This window comes from Paramormyrops kingsleyae, chromosome 4 (genome assembly GCF_048594095.1).
Source record: "Paramormyrops kingsleyae isolate MSU_618 chromosome 4, PKINGS_0.4, whole genome shotgun sequence".
Taxonomy (NCBI): Eukaryota; Metazoa; Chordata; class Actinopteri; order Osteoglossiformes; family Mormyridae; genus Paramormyrops; species Paramormyrops kingsleyae.
In genome coordinates, this window is record NC_132800.1 from 35,606,016 (window position 1) to 35,623,860 (window position 17,845).

A 17,845-nucleotide genomic window follows, 5' to 3' on the forward strand; every position below is an offset into this window, starting at 1 on the left:
ATGCAATATACATCAAGAAAAGCAAAGAATCATACCTTCCTAAGTGTTTCTTCTTTGTCATCTAGAATTTGATGTCCTCCAGTCTGAATATCAGAGACTGTTCCAGCGGTTTGTGGGATATCAGAGAACTGTGCTATATCCTGGGAACTGACCTCAGGCCCTACTCCTTGCTGATCTTTAAGTTCATGATTGAGTCTTTCAGGTACCAGCGGCTGAGGGGTCATTGGGGCCTGCTCATAAGGGTCATGAATGGGAGTCTGGTTGGGTGGGTTAGGCTGGGGCTGTGCAAATCCATCATCAGATAACCCGGTGTGCTTTGGTGTTTGAGACCCAGGGGTTACTGGCTGTACAAAGGTATCCTGCATCGCACCCTGAGGTGGGGAGAAAGGGTCTTGTGGGGCCAGCAAGGGCCTTGTAACTGGTCTGTTAAACACTTCTGTGCTGGTTCCAGGCCGTGGTGTTCCTGGAGGCTGAGCGTAGGGATCGTTCAAAAAGGGTCTAGGTGTGCCAGGCGGTTGGCCATATGGACCACTATTCATGAGTCTTGGAGTCCTCTGAGAATGCAGATAAGGATCAACACTTCTCTGGCTACCTGGGGATTTGGAGAAACTTTCTCCCATCACTGGACGTGGAGTTCCTGGTGGCTGAGCATAAGGGTCTACTGAGTGTGATGGTGACTGTCTACGACTGGAAGGCTGTGGTTGAGATTGTTGGGGGTATTGCTCCACAGCAGCAAGTCGAGGGTTAGATGAAGGCCGAGGAGTGCCAGGTGGCTGGGCATAAGGGTCAGACAAAGAACGAGGAGTAACATGAGATTGGCTGTAGGGGTCAGATACAGGTCGAGGAGTACCAGGGGGTTGAGCATAGGGGTCAGATAAAGATCGAGGAGTATTAGGCGGTTGGGCATAAGGGTCAGGTAAAGATCGTGGAGTACCAGGGGCCTGAGCATAAGGGTCAGGTAAAGATCGTGGAGTACCAGGGGCCTGAGCATAAGGGTCAGATACAGGTCGAGGAGTACCAGGGGGTTGGGCATAAGGGTCAGATACAGGTCGAGGAGTTCCAGGGGGTTGGGCATAAGGGTCAGATACAGGTCGAGGAGTTCCAGGTGGTTGGGCATAAGGGTCAGGTAAAGGCCTAGGAGTACCAGGGGGTTGAGCATAAGGGTCAGGTAAAGGTCGAGGAGTACCAGGGGGTTGAGCATAAGGGTCAGGTAAAGGTCGAGGAGTACCAGGGGGTTGAGCATAAGGGTCAGGTAAAGGTCGAGGAGTACCAGGGGGTTGAGCATAAGGGTCAGGTAAAGGTCGAGGAGTACCAGGGGGTTGGGCATAAGGGTCAGGTAAAGGTCGAGGAGTACCAGGGGGTTGGGCATAAGGGTCAGGTAAAGGTCGAGGAGTACCAGGGGGTTGGGCATAAGGGTCAGGTAAAGGTCGAGGAGTACCAGGGGGTTGGGCATAAGGGTCAGGTAAAGGTCGAGGAGTACCAGGGGGTTGGGCATAAGGGTCAGGTAAAGGTCGAGGAGTACCAGGAGGTTGGGCATAAGGGTCAGGTAAAGGTCGAGGAGTACCAGGGGGTTGGGCATAAGGGTCAGGTAAAGGTCGAGGAGTACCAGGGGGTTGGGCATAAGGGTCAGGTAAAGGTCGAGGGGTACCAGGAGGTTGGGCATAGGGGTCAGAAGCAGTTTGGCTATATGGATCTCTAGAAGGCAGCTGTACCATAGGTCCAGACTGAGAAAAGGAGCTGCCCTGGGGATGTCGAGCCATCCTGGAAGGATGTGAAAAATTGTCATTTACTGAGGGACGAGGAGTAAGGGGAGGGTGTGCATATGGGTCAATCTGTTGATTTTGAGAAAATCCCTCTGAAGGTCTGTGCGTAGACTGCATGGTGTTAAAAGGATCATGTGACTGATTAGGAGGCATTGGGGTTTTGAACAATGGGACAGAACCAGACTCATTGCTTCCAGGAATAGGTGTCAGCAGAGGCCTAGAATAGGGGTCTGACAGAATCATCCTGTTTGGGGGCATCCGCTGGTAGCTCTCATTTCGAAGTGTTGGTCTGGCAAACGTGTTGCCTGCCGGTGAACTCATCACTTGCCTTCCCTGCTGCTCAGAAGCAGAGCATGACCTTGGTGGCCCCATAGGCTTCAGAAATGGGTCTGCTATCGTTGCAGGTCTGGGGGTGTCAGGCGGTTTAGCGTAGGGGTCACTGCTCATGGAAGTCGGAGAGCCAAATGATTCATGGACAGGAGAAGGTCGCTCTCGTTCTTGCTGCTCTGCTCTGGGAGATTTTCCTGAGTCAACAGAACTCCTACGAGGTGTGCTTGATGCAATCGGGGGTGGCCGAGGAGTCCCCACCATTTTGGCATATGGGTCCCAGGGGGAGGAAGGTCTGGAGCCACTAGTGCTAGGAGAGAACCTTTGCGGGGACTGTGGCTGGGAGGACTGCCCGTGTGGCGGACAGGCACCCCCATCCTGAACCGGCATCCGTACACCAGCTGGGGGAGGAGGTGGGGGACGCAAGAAGACATCATCAGATGACCCTGACGTAGGTGTTCCAGGGAGTTGCGGGCGAGGAAACCCATCCTTGGGCACTGCCTGCTGCATGGGCGACATGTTACCATTACCAGACTGACAGGCCACGGGGCTTTCACTGCCGCTGTTGGGTGTGTCCCCTTCCGACCGACCACCCATCTGTTGTTGTTGCTGGAGCTGCTGCTGCTCACTCTTAACCTGTTCGAGCTTCTGTGTGGCTTCGATTTTTGCCTGCTGTTTGCTTTTCTGTCTCATTTGCTGTTGGAGAAACAGAGCAGAGCATAAACAAGAGGTTACGTATTCATCTTGCTCTGACTGGCTCTTGCCCTTTCTTCCAGTGTGCCAGACATGCCCTCCTCACCTGTCTGAACTTCCACTCCTGTTCATGCTCAGATTCCTTGTGCTTCAGGGGGTCCTTGAAGAGCAGCTCAGAGTCCAAGGGGATGCTGGGGTCAAACATGTCCATCTGCTGCTGCTGCTGCTGCTGTTGTTGCTGCTGCTGTTGTTGCTGCTGCTGTTGCTGCTGCTGTTGCTGCTGCTGCTGCTGCTGCTGCTGCTGCTGCTGTTGTTGCTGCTGCTGTTGTTGCTGCTGCTGTTGTTGTTGTTGCTGCCTTTTCATGGACTCATTGGACATCTGCACTTTGTTAATGCGGAGTGCGGCCCTATTGTCTCGAGCCTTTTGCTGAAAACAAAATGCAACAACCAATAAGAACATAAATTTACAAATGACAGGAAGCCATTTGGCCCATCAAGCTCGTTCGGGGAGAACTCAACTAATAAGTCAGAGTTGTTAAAACCTTATCTAGTTCTGATTTAAAGGAACCCAAGGTTTTAGCTTGCACTACACTAACAGGAAGACAATTCCATACTCTACATGCTGTGTGAAGAAGTGCTTTCTCAAATACAGTTTAAAATGTTCTCCCGCTAATGTCCACCTATGGCCACAAGTTCTTGTATTTGAACTAATATTGAAGTAACTATTTCATTGAACAGCATCCAAACCTGTATTTTCTATATTTGACACAAAACTGCAAAAATAATCTGTAAGCATCAAGGTGCAGGGCAACAGTTTTTTGTGAATGAAATCATGGAAATATGTAATGCTTTATCTCTGGCCACATCAAACTGACACATTAATTTCTATAAAAATATCGTGCCATCTAGAGCAATGTTTCTCAACCCCGTCTGAACCCACAGACGGTCAATGTTTTTGCTCTCTCCAAGTCCCTGAGGAATGGGTTGAAAAACACTGATCTAGAGCACCAAAGACATAAGGTATGCATCACCCTAAGCCAGGTCAGCACTGAATTCAATGTTCACTCAGGGAGGGTTCAGCTGTAATAAAAACCAGCACCCATGTCGGACCCTCAGATCCATCCCAAAAAATGCTAATTACAGATTCTTTAAAAGCCTGTCTTACCACATATGGTGCCCGTTCCTGGGAGCTGGCTTTCCTCCACAGCTTTGCAATTTGCTTGACTCTTGTAGACCAGTCTGGATGAGCAACATTTTAGAAGGCATCACTGCACATTCTTTGAAACATGCATTACACATAACATTGAAGAAAGGCAGAGGATCTCCGTGGAATATGTGCTGAAAGAGCCTGAAGCAACTTTAAGGAGCTGAAGGTCCTGGATCTTACCTGGAAATTCCTCCTTAAGGCCGGGGAAGTTCATGTTAGTGTAAAGGACAGGGGCGACTGTGGCTGCCTCGCCCAGCGATTCCTCCTTCTCCCACTTGAGGGTGTTCTTCTGGGTATTGGACATGGTGTCTGTCTCGCCCTCGAGCGAGGGGGCGGAGCCAGCTGCGCTCCATGGGCCTGCTGGCTCTCTGGGCATTTGCCGAAATGTCTTGTCTCTGTGGAAAAAGAGTGTTGAAGGGCAGCGTTGACTAAACTTGGCCATAGGCTGAAGGTCCCAAAGAAACATCTGGAATTTGGTCATTTCCTTGGCAAGCAGCATGTTGACAGTGCCTGTTGTTTACTTGGTGCACGTATTACATTTGCCATGTTAGCTATGTACAGTACCCTGCAGAACATCTGCCCGCTAAACAAACAAAATGCAAATGCAAAACAGACTCTCTCAGACCCCTTATCCTGTGACTGCTCAAGCCTGCCGTGAAATGCCCAAAAAAATGAGACACTTCTACTGTGCCTGTAGAAATGAGACACCTCGAGCTAGTGAAGGTAGCAAGAGAGACATTAGCACCTCATGCCATCATGGAAAGGCAGGCACTGAACGGGAGGAAAGGTGTTCGGGACACACGCGCCTCTCCCAGGATTCACAGACACTGGAGGGAAGTTTGGGTTCTGTCCCATGAGGCCATTCATCATCGGCATGCGTGGAAAAATGCCATTTCCTGTAAGGAAAAACAGGCCAGTGTGAAAACACTGGCAATGCATCAAGCGCACCAAGATTTGCTTCCTCCCAGAAGTGGATTTCAGATTTCTATGCATTTTAAACAGCAGTAAATCAGTATAAACAGTATGCATGTATATCCCTACTTACAAATCCTTTTCAAAAGGACTGAATCCATTATCAAAGGTAAGAACATACCTGGGTTTGCCAGTGGAATGGCAGAGGATGGCGGCACCTGAGCTAGAGGAGGGGGCTGGCTGGTGCTGGGACTCAGGACTGCTGTGAAAAGGTCTTCGACATCCTTCCCCTCCAGCTCTACAGGGGGCAATGGTGAGTGTTACTGGTGTAACATGCTAATTAATAACAGAATATGCAAGAGTCCAAGACAACAGACCTGGAATTTGCTGAAGCCTGCTGAGAATCGCACCTGTGACAGGGGAAAAAAAAAAAAATCCTCATAATTAGGTTTTGTATCAGGAAGATCACGGAGAAAAAGACGACATTTGGAATTTTGGTTTCCAGACTGTGCATATGGGTCTAAACACAAACTGCTATACAAATCACTAAAGCCTAAACGTGTGACATCACATTACTCATCACTCAACTCCCATATTAATTAAACTAACATTTATGACACTAACCACCTGCAATATTCAAGCAGTTTGCATGTTTCTGCACAGACAGAAGGCCGCTGCCTTTGTTATTGATACGGAGAATGTACCACGCCTCTTCCGTACCATCAGTGACCATCTTGTCCAGCTCGGGACTCAGGATCCCATCCAGAGGCTCCTCCGGTAGTGGTCGGGGTCCTCGCCCGGGGGGTGTCGGGGGGACTGTGGCAGAGTCGTCTGCAAGGGGGCCAATGCTCAGACCAGCTAGTAGGGGTCACACACAGATGGAGACATTCTGTATTTAATTCCATCCCCTGACCACATTCGTAAAGGTTGGTTCACACTTCTCTGCACAAGCGCAATACTCGTGCATCCAGTCTGTATATGTGTAGATGGAAATGTTCGTAGTTCTCTGGTCAAGCCGCATACTTTGCACATGCTATGTTTTATATGTATTTTTATTAACAATATTAATATAATGATTATTCTGATATTCCCAGCACACATACCACAACAGTGAGGTTTGTATCCCTTTCTCTATGTTTTACAAATTCAGGGTTGCCTTTGGTCAAACAAGTCTGCACTCACATACATGCGTATTTACATGTATGTAACAGTTCTATAACCTTGTAAATAGTATGTAGGGTTTGCAAAATATCCCAATGCTTGTCATAAGCATCCATGTTGGTATTTAAAGCGGACGCTAGCGAATCGATCATGCGCAGTGTGTCCAGAGTCGCACGAACACAAATTTGTAGTGCGGCAGGCATTTGTCTGCGGAGGTGCACGATGACATCAAACGCGTCATGAACGCTCGAGCAGACACGTCCGCCGGTACGCGTGCGGAGAAGCATGAACCAGCCTTAAGACTACAAGCCCATCGAGACTGCAGAAAAGAAGATCTGGCGACCGATCTGCACTGGGGTTGCCATGTGGAGATAAAGGAAACAAACGGGAGTCAAAACGTCAACGGCCTAATGAGACTGACACATCCTCCGCTTTGCTGTGGTACTTGGGGGCCCAAGTAGGCAGAATAGGGCTCATCTGAGTGGAAAATTACACCATGTCACTCCGATAAGTAAGGATCATTAAAAACAGAGCGGATTGATTCTGTCAATTTCATGGGTACGGCAGAGACTTGTGAGCTAATAGTAAGGTTACTATTAATCCACTAAATTAACTGATAACTGCCTTGGTTACACAAATGTTTCAGGCAGGCAATTAATAAAGAGATCAAGTACCAGCACCTGCTTTAGACATTAAGCTGTTACAGCTGTATTTTACAGGCCAATCAAATATCCAGACTTTTGACTAAATGAATGCTCCTATATGAAATAGAAGTACTGAGCCACCAACAGCAGGCTTGGCCCTGTGCTGTACTGTCCATGTACGGTACACCAGTGATTAGTACGGCACCAAGACTGTACTGTCAGAGACTAGGGCCTCACTAGGAGACGTTCTTCAGCACTGACACCCGAATGAGCGAATCAGGGGTACCAGAGTATGAATTCGGAAGAACACGCTGGCTGAATTTATAAACCTGACTGATGAATTATTACTTAAACTGCCCGCATACAGATTAATTTACATATTTAAGCAGTGTTATCACATCAAAGGACATTAATAAAGCAGTTAGACTACTGCTACACACCATAACGACACTATGGAGATTGGGGGTGGGGTTGGGGCACATGCAGGGTGTGCTGTGCTGCAGGGGAGGGGGGAGGGGTTGGGGCCACTAAGCCATGGTTAAGCCATGGTTCATTCCTTACCAAATGGAGAGGTGGAGCTCTCGACCTGGAAGCGGCTTAAATGAAGACCTACAGGAACCGGACAAAACGGGTGAATGTGATGATGGAGTGGATGGAGAGGTAGGACCGGACAATGGCAAACCATGGGGGGTGGGAACATGACAACAGCCCGTGTCCATGGCGACGGCTCACCTCGATGCTCAGCTGGCTTCACCAGATCCCCCGACAGCATTCCCAGGATGTCGTTGTCCGTGTTCAGCACCTCCGACAGGTCCAGTAAGGGGTCCTCGGTGCTGGCTGGGGAAGCAAACAGGCACGCCAGCCCCACTCACTCACTTTTACATTGCACGTTAGCTTCCTGCGCTAATCTGGGGCTAATTCTGCAACAGTCACACCCAGGAAGCGTATCCCTACAGTCTGGAAGGCTACGGTCTATTCGGCGGCCTTTATAAGCGCAAATGATTCAAAACATTTTTTAAAAAATGGTTCATTGTGTTCGCAGAGGCTGGGGAGAAACCCAGGGGGCATTGCTGAGCCGGTATTGTCGATACAGGGAGCGCTGGATGTGTCTAGAGTAGTGCCATTAAGTCACCTCCCGGAGGCAGTAGATCTGACTGAGCTCATTCATTCCCACTCAGAATTGATTAGATAGAAGGAGGTTGGTAATTAGCTTTGCTGCCAGGCCGGGTGATTAGGCCTAACGGGTCACTGATGGCGAGCAGAATCGTTATTATTATTTAGAATTTTTTTGGTATCACTACATTAGCATAGCTTATATTTGCACAGATCAGCAATTGAACACCATTTAAACAGCTGTATATTTTGAATCCTGCTCTGTTACCAAATGGTGGTAATGTGAGGTCTTTGGTGCTCATCTCGGCGTGTACGTACGCAGAGGACCGGTTTTGGCAGAGAGGGGCGGGGCAGCTGAGCCGAGCAGCGGGCCCAAAGGGGGGCTCAGGAAGCCAGCGCCGGCGGGCTTGCTGTTGGACTGCGCCCGGTCGTCGTCAGTAAACCCAGGCTCCATGCACTGCCGGTTCTGCTTGCTCCTGTCCAGCAGGTCCTTCCCAAAGAAGGCTTCCTGTGAAGGATCAGGGAACCAAAGAACCACAGTAACGTCTCCGGAAACAAAAGCAGCACAGATATCGCGGCCCGGCAACCAAACTGCATCCGTGCAACACTCACGAGGGATAAACATGGGGAACGGACGCCAGATGTCAAATCATCAATGTCAAAATCATTAGATATTGGAATCAAATATCAGAATCACCAGACATCAGAATCACCTGAAACACCTTTCTTTCATTTCTTAAGCAAAACAAGCCGTCATTTTTTTTAAAGCAGAAGAATAATCCGTTGCAGTGCACAGACAAATGACAACTTGAAACCCCATTTTCCATTCGGGGAGTATAAAAATCTCAGAAACACTGCCGATTCTGCGGTATGAATCTGTCAGGTTAAACCCATGAACTCAGTAGCTGTGTGAGTCACAGCCACTCCCGCAACGTTCAGGCCTGACGTTGTCAGATGGCCATTAATGGAACAGAAGAGATCAACCTGCAAGCCTTTTCACATAAACACAGCAAGCCCAGCCCCCAAAGGCAATCGAACCTGCAGGTACGAGGGGAATTCCTCTTCCAGTTTGCTTCTGCGCTTCCTGTAACGCTTCTTAGCTTTCTCTAGACCCTCAGAGCCAGGGGGGGTCTCATCTACTGGGGTATCTGGCATCTCAGTCCAACCTTCAGTGACCGAAAGAGGTTACAGTCACACAGGGAGCTCACATGGGTACCACAAACTCGGTGTCATGGTGGCACCTCAAGCAACAAATGTCAACTAATTCATTTTAGAAAAATGTGGATGTGAACGCAAACACTGAAACTGGGTGGGGGGTGGGGGGTGTCCACACCTTCATCCTTGCCAAGAAGGTTCTCAGACACAGAGCCCGAGGAATCCTTCCTGGTAAGACAACGTTTGTTCTTCCCTTGGCCAGTTCGACTTCTCTGTCGTACCATGAACCCACCGATACCTGCAGGGGCCAATCAGAAGGCAGGAAATCAGCCCAACCACACACAATGTGACCAAATATAATATAAACTCCAACAATTTGCGAAGAAACAACTTTCAACCAAATCTAATAGCAGACAGGTTACTCATTTACCTGCTGAATATTAGAAAGTCCTGAAATTGTGTGTCATTGGAATCTACAAATTTACCTAAACAATTTCAGGAAAAAAATTAACCTGAAATAATAGCATACAGCTGACTCAGCCCAACTGTCTCCAAGGAAACCGTATGTATTTCATTCTGCTATTATATGATCTAGCTCACAGCTGGTGAATGTTATCGCTGATAATCGAACCATGATCTGGGCCAGAGGGGGAATCGCCTTTCCTGGCTGCTACAGACGCCAATCAAACCTACTAATAAATACAAATTCTTGGTCGGAATTCTTGGAGGGCTGAAGCTCCTACAGATTTTTCTCTTTAAACAGTTAGCGAGCTCCACACTGAGCGGCAAGACTAAGCCTGGCTCAGTCGAGCTTAACATGCCACGCAGGAAATGGACGCTCATACCGACCATTTGCACAAGTCCACCGTATTTTTGGTTACGCCTCATTACAGTCCCAGGGAGCCCAAATTCAGGGCCACTGCCAGAAGAATGAAAACCTATGGCTCACTAGCAACCCATGGTGACACACACAATAGGCTTTACCCAGAATGCCTCAGCAAGGAAGCGGCACCCTACCTGGTCGGTACGGTTTTCTCTTCCTCTTCTTGGCCCCGTCGGTTCCCTCAGGTCCCTTGGAGTCTTCATCAGCAGGTTCCCGCTCGGGGCTGGAGTCTGACTTGCCATCACAGTCCAGAAGTTCACCCTCTAGCAGCAGATCAGCAGCGGCAGGTAAATGACTGTGTCCGCCCCCCCCCCCCTTCGAGTAACGCAAATTATATCGACTAGGCTCAATAACGACGCAACATCATCGGTGTCTTGAAGAACTCAACGGCCCATTTAAAGATGCTCATGTGTTGCTTTTTGTTGTCGGAGATCTGCACTTTCTGACTCTGGAATCGCCGTGATGCATTTGGACATATAATCAGTGAGGTTTCTGGGAAGGTTAGGTCATCGTTCACCTTTATCTAGGTCAGCCATGGAAGCTTCATATTGTATCTAAGCACAGACAGTTCAACACCAAACTGTCTAGACCAGTGTTTCCCAATCCGGTCCCAATCTGTTTTTGCTCCCTCCCAGCTCCCAACCGAGGACCATGTTGGGAAACAATGGTCTTGACATTTGACCCATAGGGGGCGCCAAAGGGGGCAGCAGTTTCTCCAGTTAAGATTTTGTGAGCTTCACCATCCCCCTGAGCACAGCAGTCGGTGGGAAGTTCAGGCCGTAATTTCGCCGAGCACCGTGACGCTCATCTCACTGGGAAGCCCAGACTGCAATTTGCCAACTGTGGTTTTCAAAAGACTTCCCCCCCATTAAATTTTATCGCCAATACTTCTCTCCATCCCCATTTCTCCACGGGAACGAATCAGCACCACCCTAGAGGTGGCAGAAGACCGTCACATTAAAATACACCTTGGTTCGCCGGCTATTTCCAGCTAACCCCCCAACCCCCCCCCCCGACCTCATGTGAACTCAAGCTACGATCGCGTGAACAAGTGCGACTGTAAAACGTTAGATGAATATGCTGCCGTCCGTTCTGGGAACACGTAATGACTGGAAGCGCCCTGCATGTGTACCCGAAGGCGGCCCCTACTGGTGCACGCATTCTCATCATACCGGAGAGCTCAAGAAAATCGGTAAGTCATTTATTTAACTGGTGGCTATGTTCCCACAGCTACCTCTGGTCTCCTCCAGCTCCCCGTCGCGGGAGTGTTCGGACTGCGGGTCCGCCGGGGCCTGCAGCACCGCCACGCTGTTCTGGTTGATGATCCGCAGCTTCAGCTTGGGTTTCGATCGCCGGCGCCGCGGCCCGTGGCCTGCCAGGCTCTGCAGCTGGCACAGGCCCAGCTCGGTCAGGCACACGCCGTCTTGGGTGTACGTCCGGCCCGGCTCTGCAGATAGGCGGAGCCCATGGTTATACGGCAGCATGGGGGAACGGCGGGGGGGAGGGTGCATGAAATCAGAGCGCAGCTTTACCAAGCTCCTTGGTCTTGGTCATGATCTGCGGGGCGGGCAAGGGCTCCACCGGTTCGGTGACGGTCTGGATCACGGGCACGGGTGGGGGCAACAGCACTACAGAAGAGGTAAGGAACACCATAATGGAAGGGCATCTTCTCAGATTGACGCCATCATACACCAGTGAGGCCTTCGGTTTGGCCCACAGATGGATGGTTCTGCACAAACCCAAAGACCTGCCTCCACACTGAAATCGCTTACTATGAACCCAAGGCCAGAGGTGCCCCTTACCTTGGGATGGTGCTGTCTGTGCCCTGCAGGTGCTACAGTCGAAGCTGCTGTCGGGTGCGTTCTCCAACTCCTCCTCAGAGTTCAGGCCTATACAGGAAGCGTGGGTCCACCTGGCCGGGGGGTGTGGTGGAGCGGGAGGCGAGGTCAGAATGCAAGACGTGGTTTTGCAGTAGGAAGCGTTAACATGGGTGCAGTAACACAATGTTACTGCTAAGTTTTGCTAATCGCTAAGGACCGCCCACAGAACACTAACTCTGCCCTTTGAAATATCACCGCCCAGCCTGGATAACCCCTGTGGTATGTTCCTGCGACGCCAGTCCTGCCCGTATGTTAATCCTGACACTCCTGCTGCACCCCGCCCACCTGTCACACTGGCGGCACTGGACGATGAGCTCGTCCTCGCAGTAGCTGCGGGCGCAGAGCGGGCACGTGGCCAGGCTGGCGCAGGGGGCGCACTGCGTGTAGTTGTTCTGCCACTCGCAGCGCAGTCCCGGACTCGTGGCGCCACACTGCGTACAGGAAACGCACCTGCGAGGAGAAAAAAAATAAATCACACTTACTGTACTGTGCTGAACTCTCTCAGCATAATGGCAACCGAAGCATAAACGAAATTTCAGAGTTTGTCTGGCCGGGCACGGCATGCGATGCACGTGCGAGACCCACCACTTGCACTTCCAGCTGCCCTTGGGCACAGTCTGCAGGGGCGGGTCCAGGCAGTAGGTGTGGTAGCTGATGTCACAGTCGTCACACAGCAGCAGGCGGCCCGGGTCGGTGGCCTGCCCACACGCTTCGCACACCGTGCATTCCAGGCAGCGCCATCCTTTGCTGAGCACCACCTTGGTGATCTGGCGTGGGGGCAGATTGAACAGAACATGGGTATGAGAAAGAGACGTAGGGGGCGGGGCTAATGAAATGGACAAAGGAGGATGTGACGTGGTGAGAAGGTGATCGAAGGGGCGGGGCTAATGAAACGGGTGAAACATGATGATGTAAGGGTGATCAAAGGGGTGGAGCCAGTAAAATGCGTAAAAGAGGATGATGTAAGTGGTGACAGGGTGATCGAGGGGGCGGGGCTAATGAACAAAATCTTAAAAATAATATCTGGGTGGAGTTAATGGAATGAAAGAGCGGGGATGGTCTAGGGAGGTCATTGTTAATACAAAATGAAGAAAGACAAAGGTTTTATACTGCAGACATGCACATGTGAGAAAACACTGGATCATGCTGCATCACCTCAGGTGAGTCTGACCCACCAGAACCATTGGGTCCCAGCAGCACTTTAAAACATCGTGATAATTAACTGCAGCATTTACAGCTACTTGGCTGTTGCTGCTGCAGCTCGACCCGGTCTAGGGCATGCAGAAAGGCCAAAAAAAAAATTTAAAAATGCCATTCACTCATTCACTTAAGACCTGGTTACGACGCACGGCTTTCCTACAATAAAACTTATAATAACGCAATAAAAAGAAAAGGCACAGACTAACGTCAAGGCTCCAGTCCTCAGTATGAGTGACATAGAGAAATGACCTTTCTTCCAGGAAACGGGAAGCGGTTCAGCAAACACACCAAAAGTGGGGAGAAGGGCTCAGACCCGCCCCCCATCCAGCCGAATGCGCCTGTGCAGATAAGAATCACATATCCTGCTCAGGAAAACAAAGACATTAATAGTTATGCCGTAAGGTCGGCTCCTGTAATCCTTCATGAGACGCCCAGCCCAAGAATGGCTACCCAAGCCTGGAAACACTGTGTTTACGGTAAGCGGCGGCGTTAATTGATATAGATCAGCGGTGCTCTTGAGCTGAGCCTCGTGGTTTGGGTTTCGTTGGGCCTTTTAATCCACTTACGCGCTCCGCATCACTTCAAAGCGCCCTTAAAGCTAACGCAGCGCACCTTGCGGGGGCGGCGCCCAGGTGCGCCTCCCAAAAAGCTCGCCTCGCGCCTCCAGAGCTTAAAAACACAGCCTTTGTGCCTGCGATTGTGCGATAATAATGTTATTAAATCGTTCTTTTTCCGAAGCGACTCATCCGGCTTACGTTTTAGCCGTGCACGCAGCTGGATAATTAGCAAAGCCATCGGCGCTAAGCGCCTCACTGGAGGGGCACGCTGGCGCCGCACGGCCTGCTGGGAAGTGACCGCTCAGGTCTCACTGCATGACGGAGGGATGGCGGGAGAGAGGGGGGGGGGATGGAGGCTTGGTAAGACGCACTGCCAACAGACAGGGCAAGCGGGGTGTAAAACCAGGAGTCTGGTCCGGGAGGTGGGGGGAGGGGGGGGGGTGCTGTCTTACCTTGATGTTGACACAGAAGGGGTGGTAGCACTGGCCACACTGGGCACAGGCCAGGAGCCGGCCCTCAGCACCCTGCCCGAAACTACCGCAGACCACGCACATGTCCTGTAAGAGGGCAGAGGGGTTGGGGTTAGGGTTAGGAGACAGACACACACACACACACACACACACACACGTACATCTGCACACAGCAGGACACGCTGTTCTAAAGGAAAACACTGATACAGAATCAGACCCCAGCAGGTTGTGAACAACAGGCCCCAAAGCAGAAGTTAGACTGCGAGGGAGGAAAACTACTTACAGGAAGGAGGACATAGACTGCAGAGGATACTACATTAGATATAAACACTATATCCCCTCTCCGTGGTCGTCAATTCACCTGTAAAACCGCCACCCAGTCCCTCCCCCAGGAACTGGCTCATGCCTCCAAAATGAAAGGGACTTATGAAGGGGAGACCCACCTGCTTGAGGGTGAAGCCGTCGCTGCTGGAGAACATGACCATGGTGCTGTGCATGGCGGTTTCCTCCTCCTCCTTCACCATGTATGGCGTCTCCGGGATGCTCACCTGGGCCAGGGGCATGCAAACGCGTCAGTCCTCTTTCAGCAGTAATGCTAAGCGCTAGGCTAACAGCGACATGCCATTAATGTTCAATCGAGTGCCGCTACCTCCCAATGGAACTTACTTAACCCTATTATTCATTAATATCCCCCCCCCCCATCCTGTAATTAATAACGAGGCCTAAGACTTTTAACAAGGCGTAACACTATTGATGAAAGGCTGCTAAAAACCATGGTGCTGGATTCAACAGGAAGTGAGCTGACACTGCTGATGATTGACAGCATTTTAAGTCCCGCCCACTTCATTCACCCCTAGTTACGTAAGGGCAGCATGTCAGCCGATGTGGCTGTGAAATGACACCCTGGAGAAGCTGAGGAGACTTACCCCCGGAGCCACGATGGGGGTAACGCCATTCTTCAGCTTGGAGCGGCCCCGGCCTCCTCTCCCGGACAGGCCCGACCCCCGAGGCCTCCTCTTCCCCGGGAAGCCCGAGCCGCGTCCCTGCGGGGAGTGAAAGGTCCAGCGTTTCTGGGTGACACCGCCGTGCCCCATCCCCACCTCCCAAAACCGAGGCACCCACCTCCACGTAAGACCTTATGAATAAGCACCTTTATCATAACATACCAAACAGTACATATTAATAGGCATTCTTTTACACTTTTATATGATACTTTTGTATGATTACACCTTTTGCAATGTATGTAGTTATTTTTGAACATTTATACAGTACCCTGTTTAAACCTTCAGCAGACGCACACTCCCACGTACATACCTCATCTTTTTTTTTTATCCTTTATCTTCAAACTCGTATCCTACTTGCATTGTATTCTATTCGTATTACATGTGTAGTTTTTATGCTGTTTTGTTGTATATCGTTTTTCTTGCAATACATTGTATTCTTTATTCTTGGTATTTATAGAGATGTCTGTCAACGGAAAAAAGCTAAAAGTAAATTCTGAGCCGAACACCTGGCTAATTCACGTGACCCTGCAGGCTTGACTTTTAGGCTCTTATATAAGAGCTGAGTGTGAAAAAATTAAATTAAATTAGTTTTGACAAGGTCTTTAAAGTAACAACCCCCTAAGATTGCAATGACAGAGCTTTCCAGATCACCTTCTACATCAAACCCTGCATTATCCTGAAAACCCAACACCACCGTGCTTAAGTGCCTGGCTTGCATGTTGTCCGGAAGAGATCCGGTTACGGCAAACACGAGCGGAACAATAAGGGAAAGAATCAGAGGCTATCACAACAAACACTGGGAAAACAAACAAACCCGTTTGTATGGTCATGCAGAAAAAGGGCAACTAAATGTTAAAAGCGTCCCCCCTCAACCTGGTGGCCGATTTCACGACAGGCGAGAGCTTTTCGGGGCTGTGAATACGATAGCTCTCCGGCTCGCTCTCCCCTGAAATTCAAACTCCTAAAAGTCCTCGGAATGAGCCTATCAAATCGCAGAACAAAGGAGCGCTCAACAAAAGGACCTACGGTGCCTCTGTGGGCCGCATTCATACCGGGGAATTAAAGCGTTATTGAGATCACAATTGATTCATAACAGCCAAACAAAGGCCTGTTTGCTCGGGGGATGAATGATCGTTCGGTTTTGGCGATGCGACACACCCCCACCCACCTCCGCTGCCCCACCCCCTCACAAAATGGCAGGTCGATTACCGAACAGAACACCCCGGGCCACATCTCCAGAAGCTGCAGCCCCTGACCCCAGAGCTGTGTGACTCAGCGGTGTCCGAGTGACAAGGTGAACACCATCACTCTACACGCGATCCGACCAGGCCAGACATTGTACAGCCTCTCCGGAACATTCCGCAGGAGGGCCGCTCTTGGTGGCTGATCTGACACACAGGCTTATTTACACATGGGTGAGAGTCCTCTGTTAATGGAGGTTCGTCCTGGATCCATGCTGTCAGATGCTAATAACCAGCAAGTGGACACGACGGGGCAGCTAGCGTGGTAAAGCCGGTGGGCACCCTTCCAGCTAAATGTCCCCTGTCATACACTCACTTACGGCAGAGCGCCGGATCCACTCACTAAGGGCCCCTGGGCCACTTAAACGAGCTGGAATGAATATTTAGTCTGCACAGCAAGATGGGTAATGAGGGGGCAGTATTTTGGATAATGGCTGTAATTCTGAATATCCTCTGCCCCCTCAGTGAGCCTTTTATGGGTTACCATTACGGGCCATCAGGCCGGACACACCACGTCACATCAGCAGAGTATGGGCTACCATTATGGGCCATCAGGCCGGACACGTCATGGCACATCAGCAGAGTATGGGCTATCATTACGGGCCATCAGGCTGGACACATCACGTCACATAAGCAGAGTATGGGCTACCACTATGGGCCATCAGGCCGGACACGTCACGGCACATCAGCAGAGTATGGATTACCATTACGGGCCATCAGGCCGGACACGTCACGGCACATCAGCAGAGTATAGGCTACCATTACAGGCCATCAGGCCGGACACGTCACAGCACATCAGCAGAGTATGGGCTACCATTAAGAGCCATCAGGCCGGACACACCACGTCACATCAGCAGAGAATGGGCTACCATTATGGGCCATCAGGCCGGACACATCACATCACATTAGCAGAGTATGTGCTACCATTACGGGCCATCAGGCCGGACACATCACATCTGCAGAGTATGTGCTACCATTACGGGCCATCAAGCCGGACACATCACATCAACAGAGCCGAGGTCTCAGTCATCAGCCGTTTCCGGGGTGTACACCTCGTCAGAACCGGCTTGCATGAACCAGAACCCGCCCACCCATCCTTCCAGCATCATGAGGGCACCACCCCCCCCCCCCAACCCCCCGGCCAGCCATTTACCACTCTGATGCTCCAGGGAGGCGAGCCAGGACCCTGCCTCGTCTTTGGGGTGTCCCACCCGTCCGAGCGGTCCGGGGACCACGACGGTGAGCTCACACTGCCATAGGTGCTCCATGCTCCCTACGGCACAGCGGATGAGAGAATGGGGAGGAGGGATGAAGCCAGACAAAATGAACAGCCAACACGAGGGGAAGGGGGGGGGCTAAGTGGGACAAACCAAGATCAAAAGGTGGGGGGGTAGTAAATTAGTACACAAAACAAGCAATGCAGCAATGACTGTAGTGCAATACAGAATAATCATGCAAAATCGAGGTCATCATACATGCACGAGGTACATATAAAAGTGGGTGGGACTTCATAATTGCCCAGCCAATAAGATGACAGCTCATGTCACTGATCTGATTAGTAGGTAGGGAGCCTCATTCCCATGTAAGATGCCAGGTCCTTCAGTACAGGTTTCACAGCACATCTCAAACAACATC

The 17,845-nt window shown here is 50.6% G+C and overlaps 1 protein-coding gene across 11 annotated transcripts in view; it reads right to left on the minus strand.

Annotated features, from left to right (window-relative positions):
• The window catches only part of LOC111845839 (histone-lysine N-methyltransferase 2C-like), a 78,004-nt gene that overhangs the window by 24,239 nt on the left and 35,920 nt on the right, over positions 1-17,845 (minus strand). For 8 of the 11 annotated variants that reach the window (XM_072711232.1, XM_072711229.1, XM_072711228.1 and 5 more), the window contains exons 15-37: positions 17,364-17,483; positions 14,892-15,008; positions 14,409-14,513; positions 13,948-14,052; positions 12,324-12,505; positions 12,024-12,188; positions 11,661-11,770; positions 11,391-11,486; positions 11,093-11,305; positions 9,993-10,121; positions 9,154-9,273; positions 8,859-8,986; positions 8,139-8,328; positions 7,440-7,544; positions 7,269-7,316; positions 5,623-5,760; positions 5,280-5,312; positions 5,084-5,200; positions 4,736-4,886; positions 4,171-4,385; positions 3,949-4,022; positions 2,890-3,210; positions 36-2,786 (exon numbers count right to left, since the gene is read on the minus strand). In XM_072711232.1, coding sequence (XP_072567333.1) covers positions 36-2,786; positions 2,890-3,210; positions 3,949-4,022; positions 4,171-4,385; positions 4,736-4,886; positions 5,084-5,200; positions 5,280-5,312; positions 5,623-5,760; positions 7,269-7,316; positions 7,440-7,544; positions 8,139-8,328; positions 8,859-8,986; positions 9,154-9,273; positions 9,993-10,121; positions 11,093-11,305; positions 11,391-11,486; positions 11,661-11,770; positions 12,024-12,188; positions 12,324-12,505; positions 13,948-14,052; positions 14,409-14,513; positions 14,892-15,008; positions 17,364-17,483 — 5,733 coding nt within the window. The remainder of the gene's footprint in view (positions 1-35; positions 2,787-2,889; positions 3,211-3,948; positions 4,023-4,170; positions 4,386-4,735; positions 4,887-5,083; positions 5,201-5,279; positions 5,313-5,622; positions 5,761-7,268; positions 7,317-7,439; positions 7,545-8,138; positions 8,329-8,858; positions 8,987-9,153; positions 9,274-9,992; positions 10,122-11,092; positions 11,306-11,390; positions 11,487-11,660; positions 11,771-12,023; positions 12,189-12,323; positions 12,506-13,947; positions 14,053-14,408; positions 14,514-14,891; positions 15,009-17,363; positions 17,484-17,845) is intronic. The other 3 variants (XM_072711231.1, XM_072711234.1, XM_072711233.1) reach the window with 3 other exon arrangements.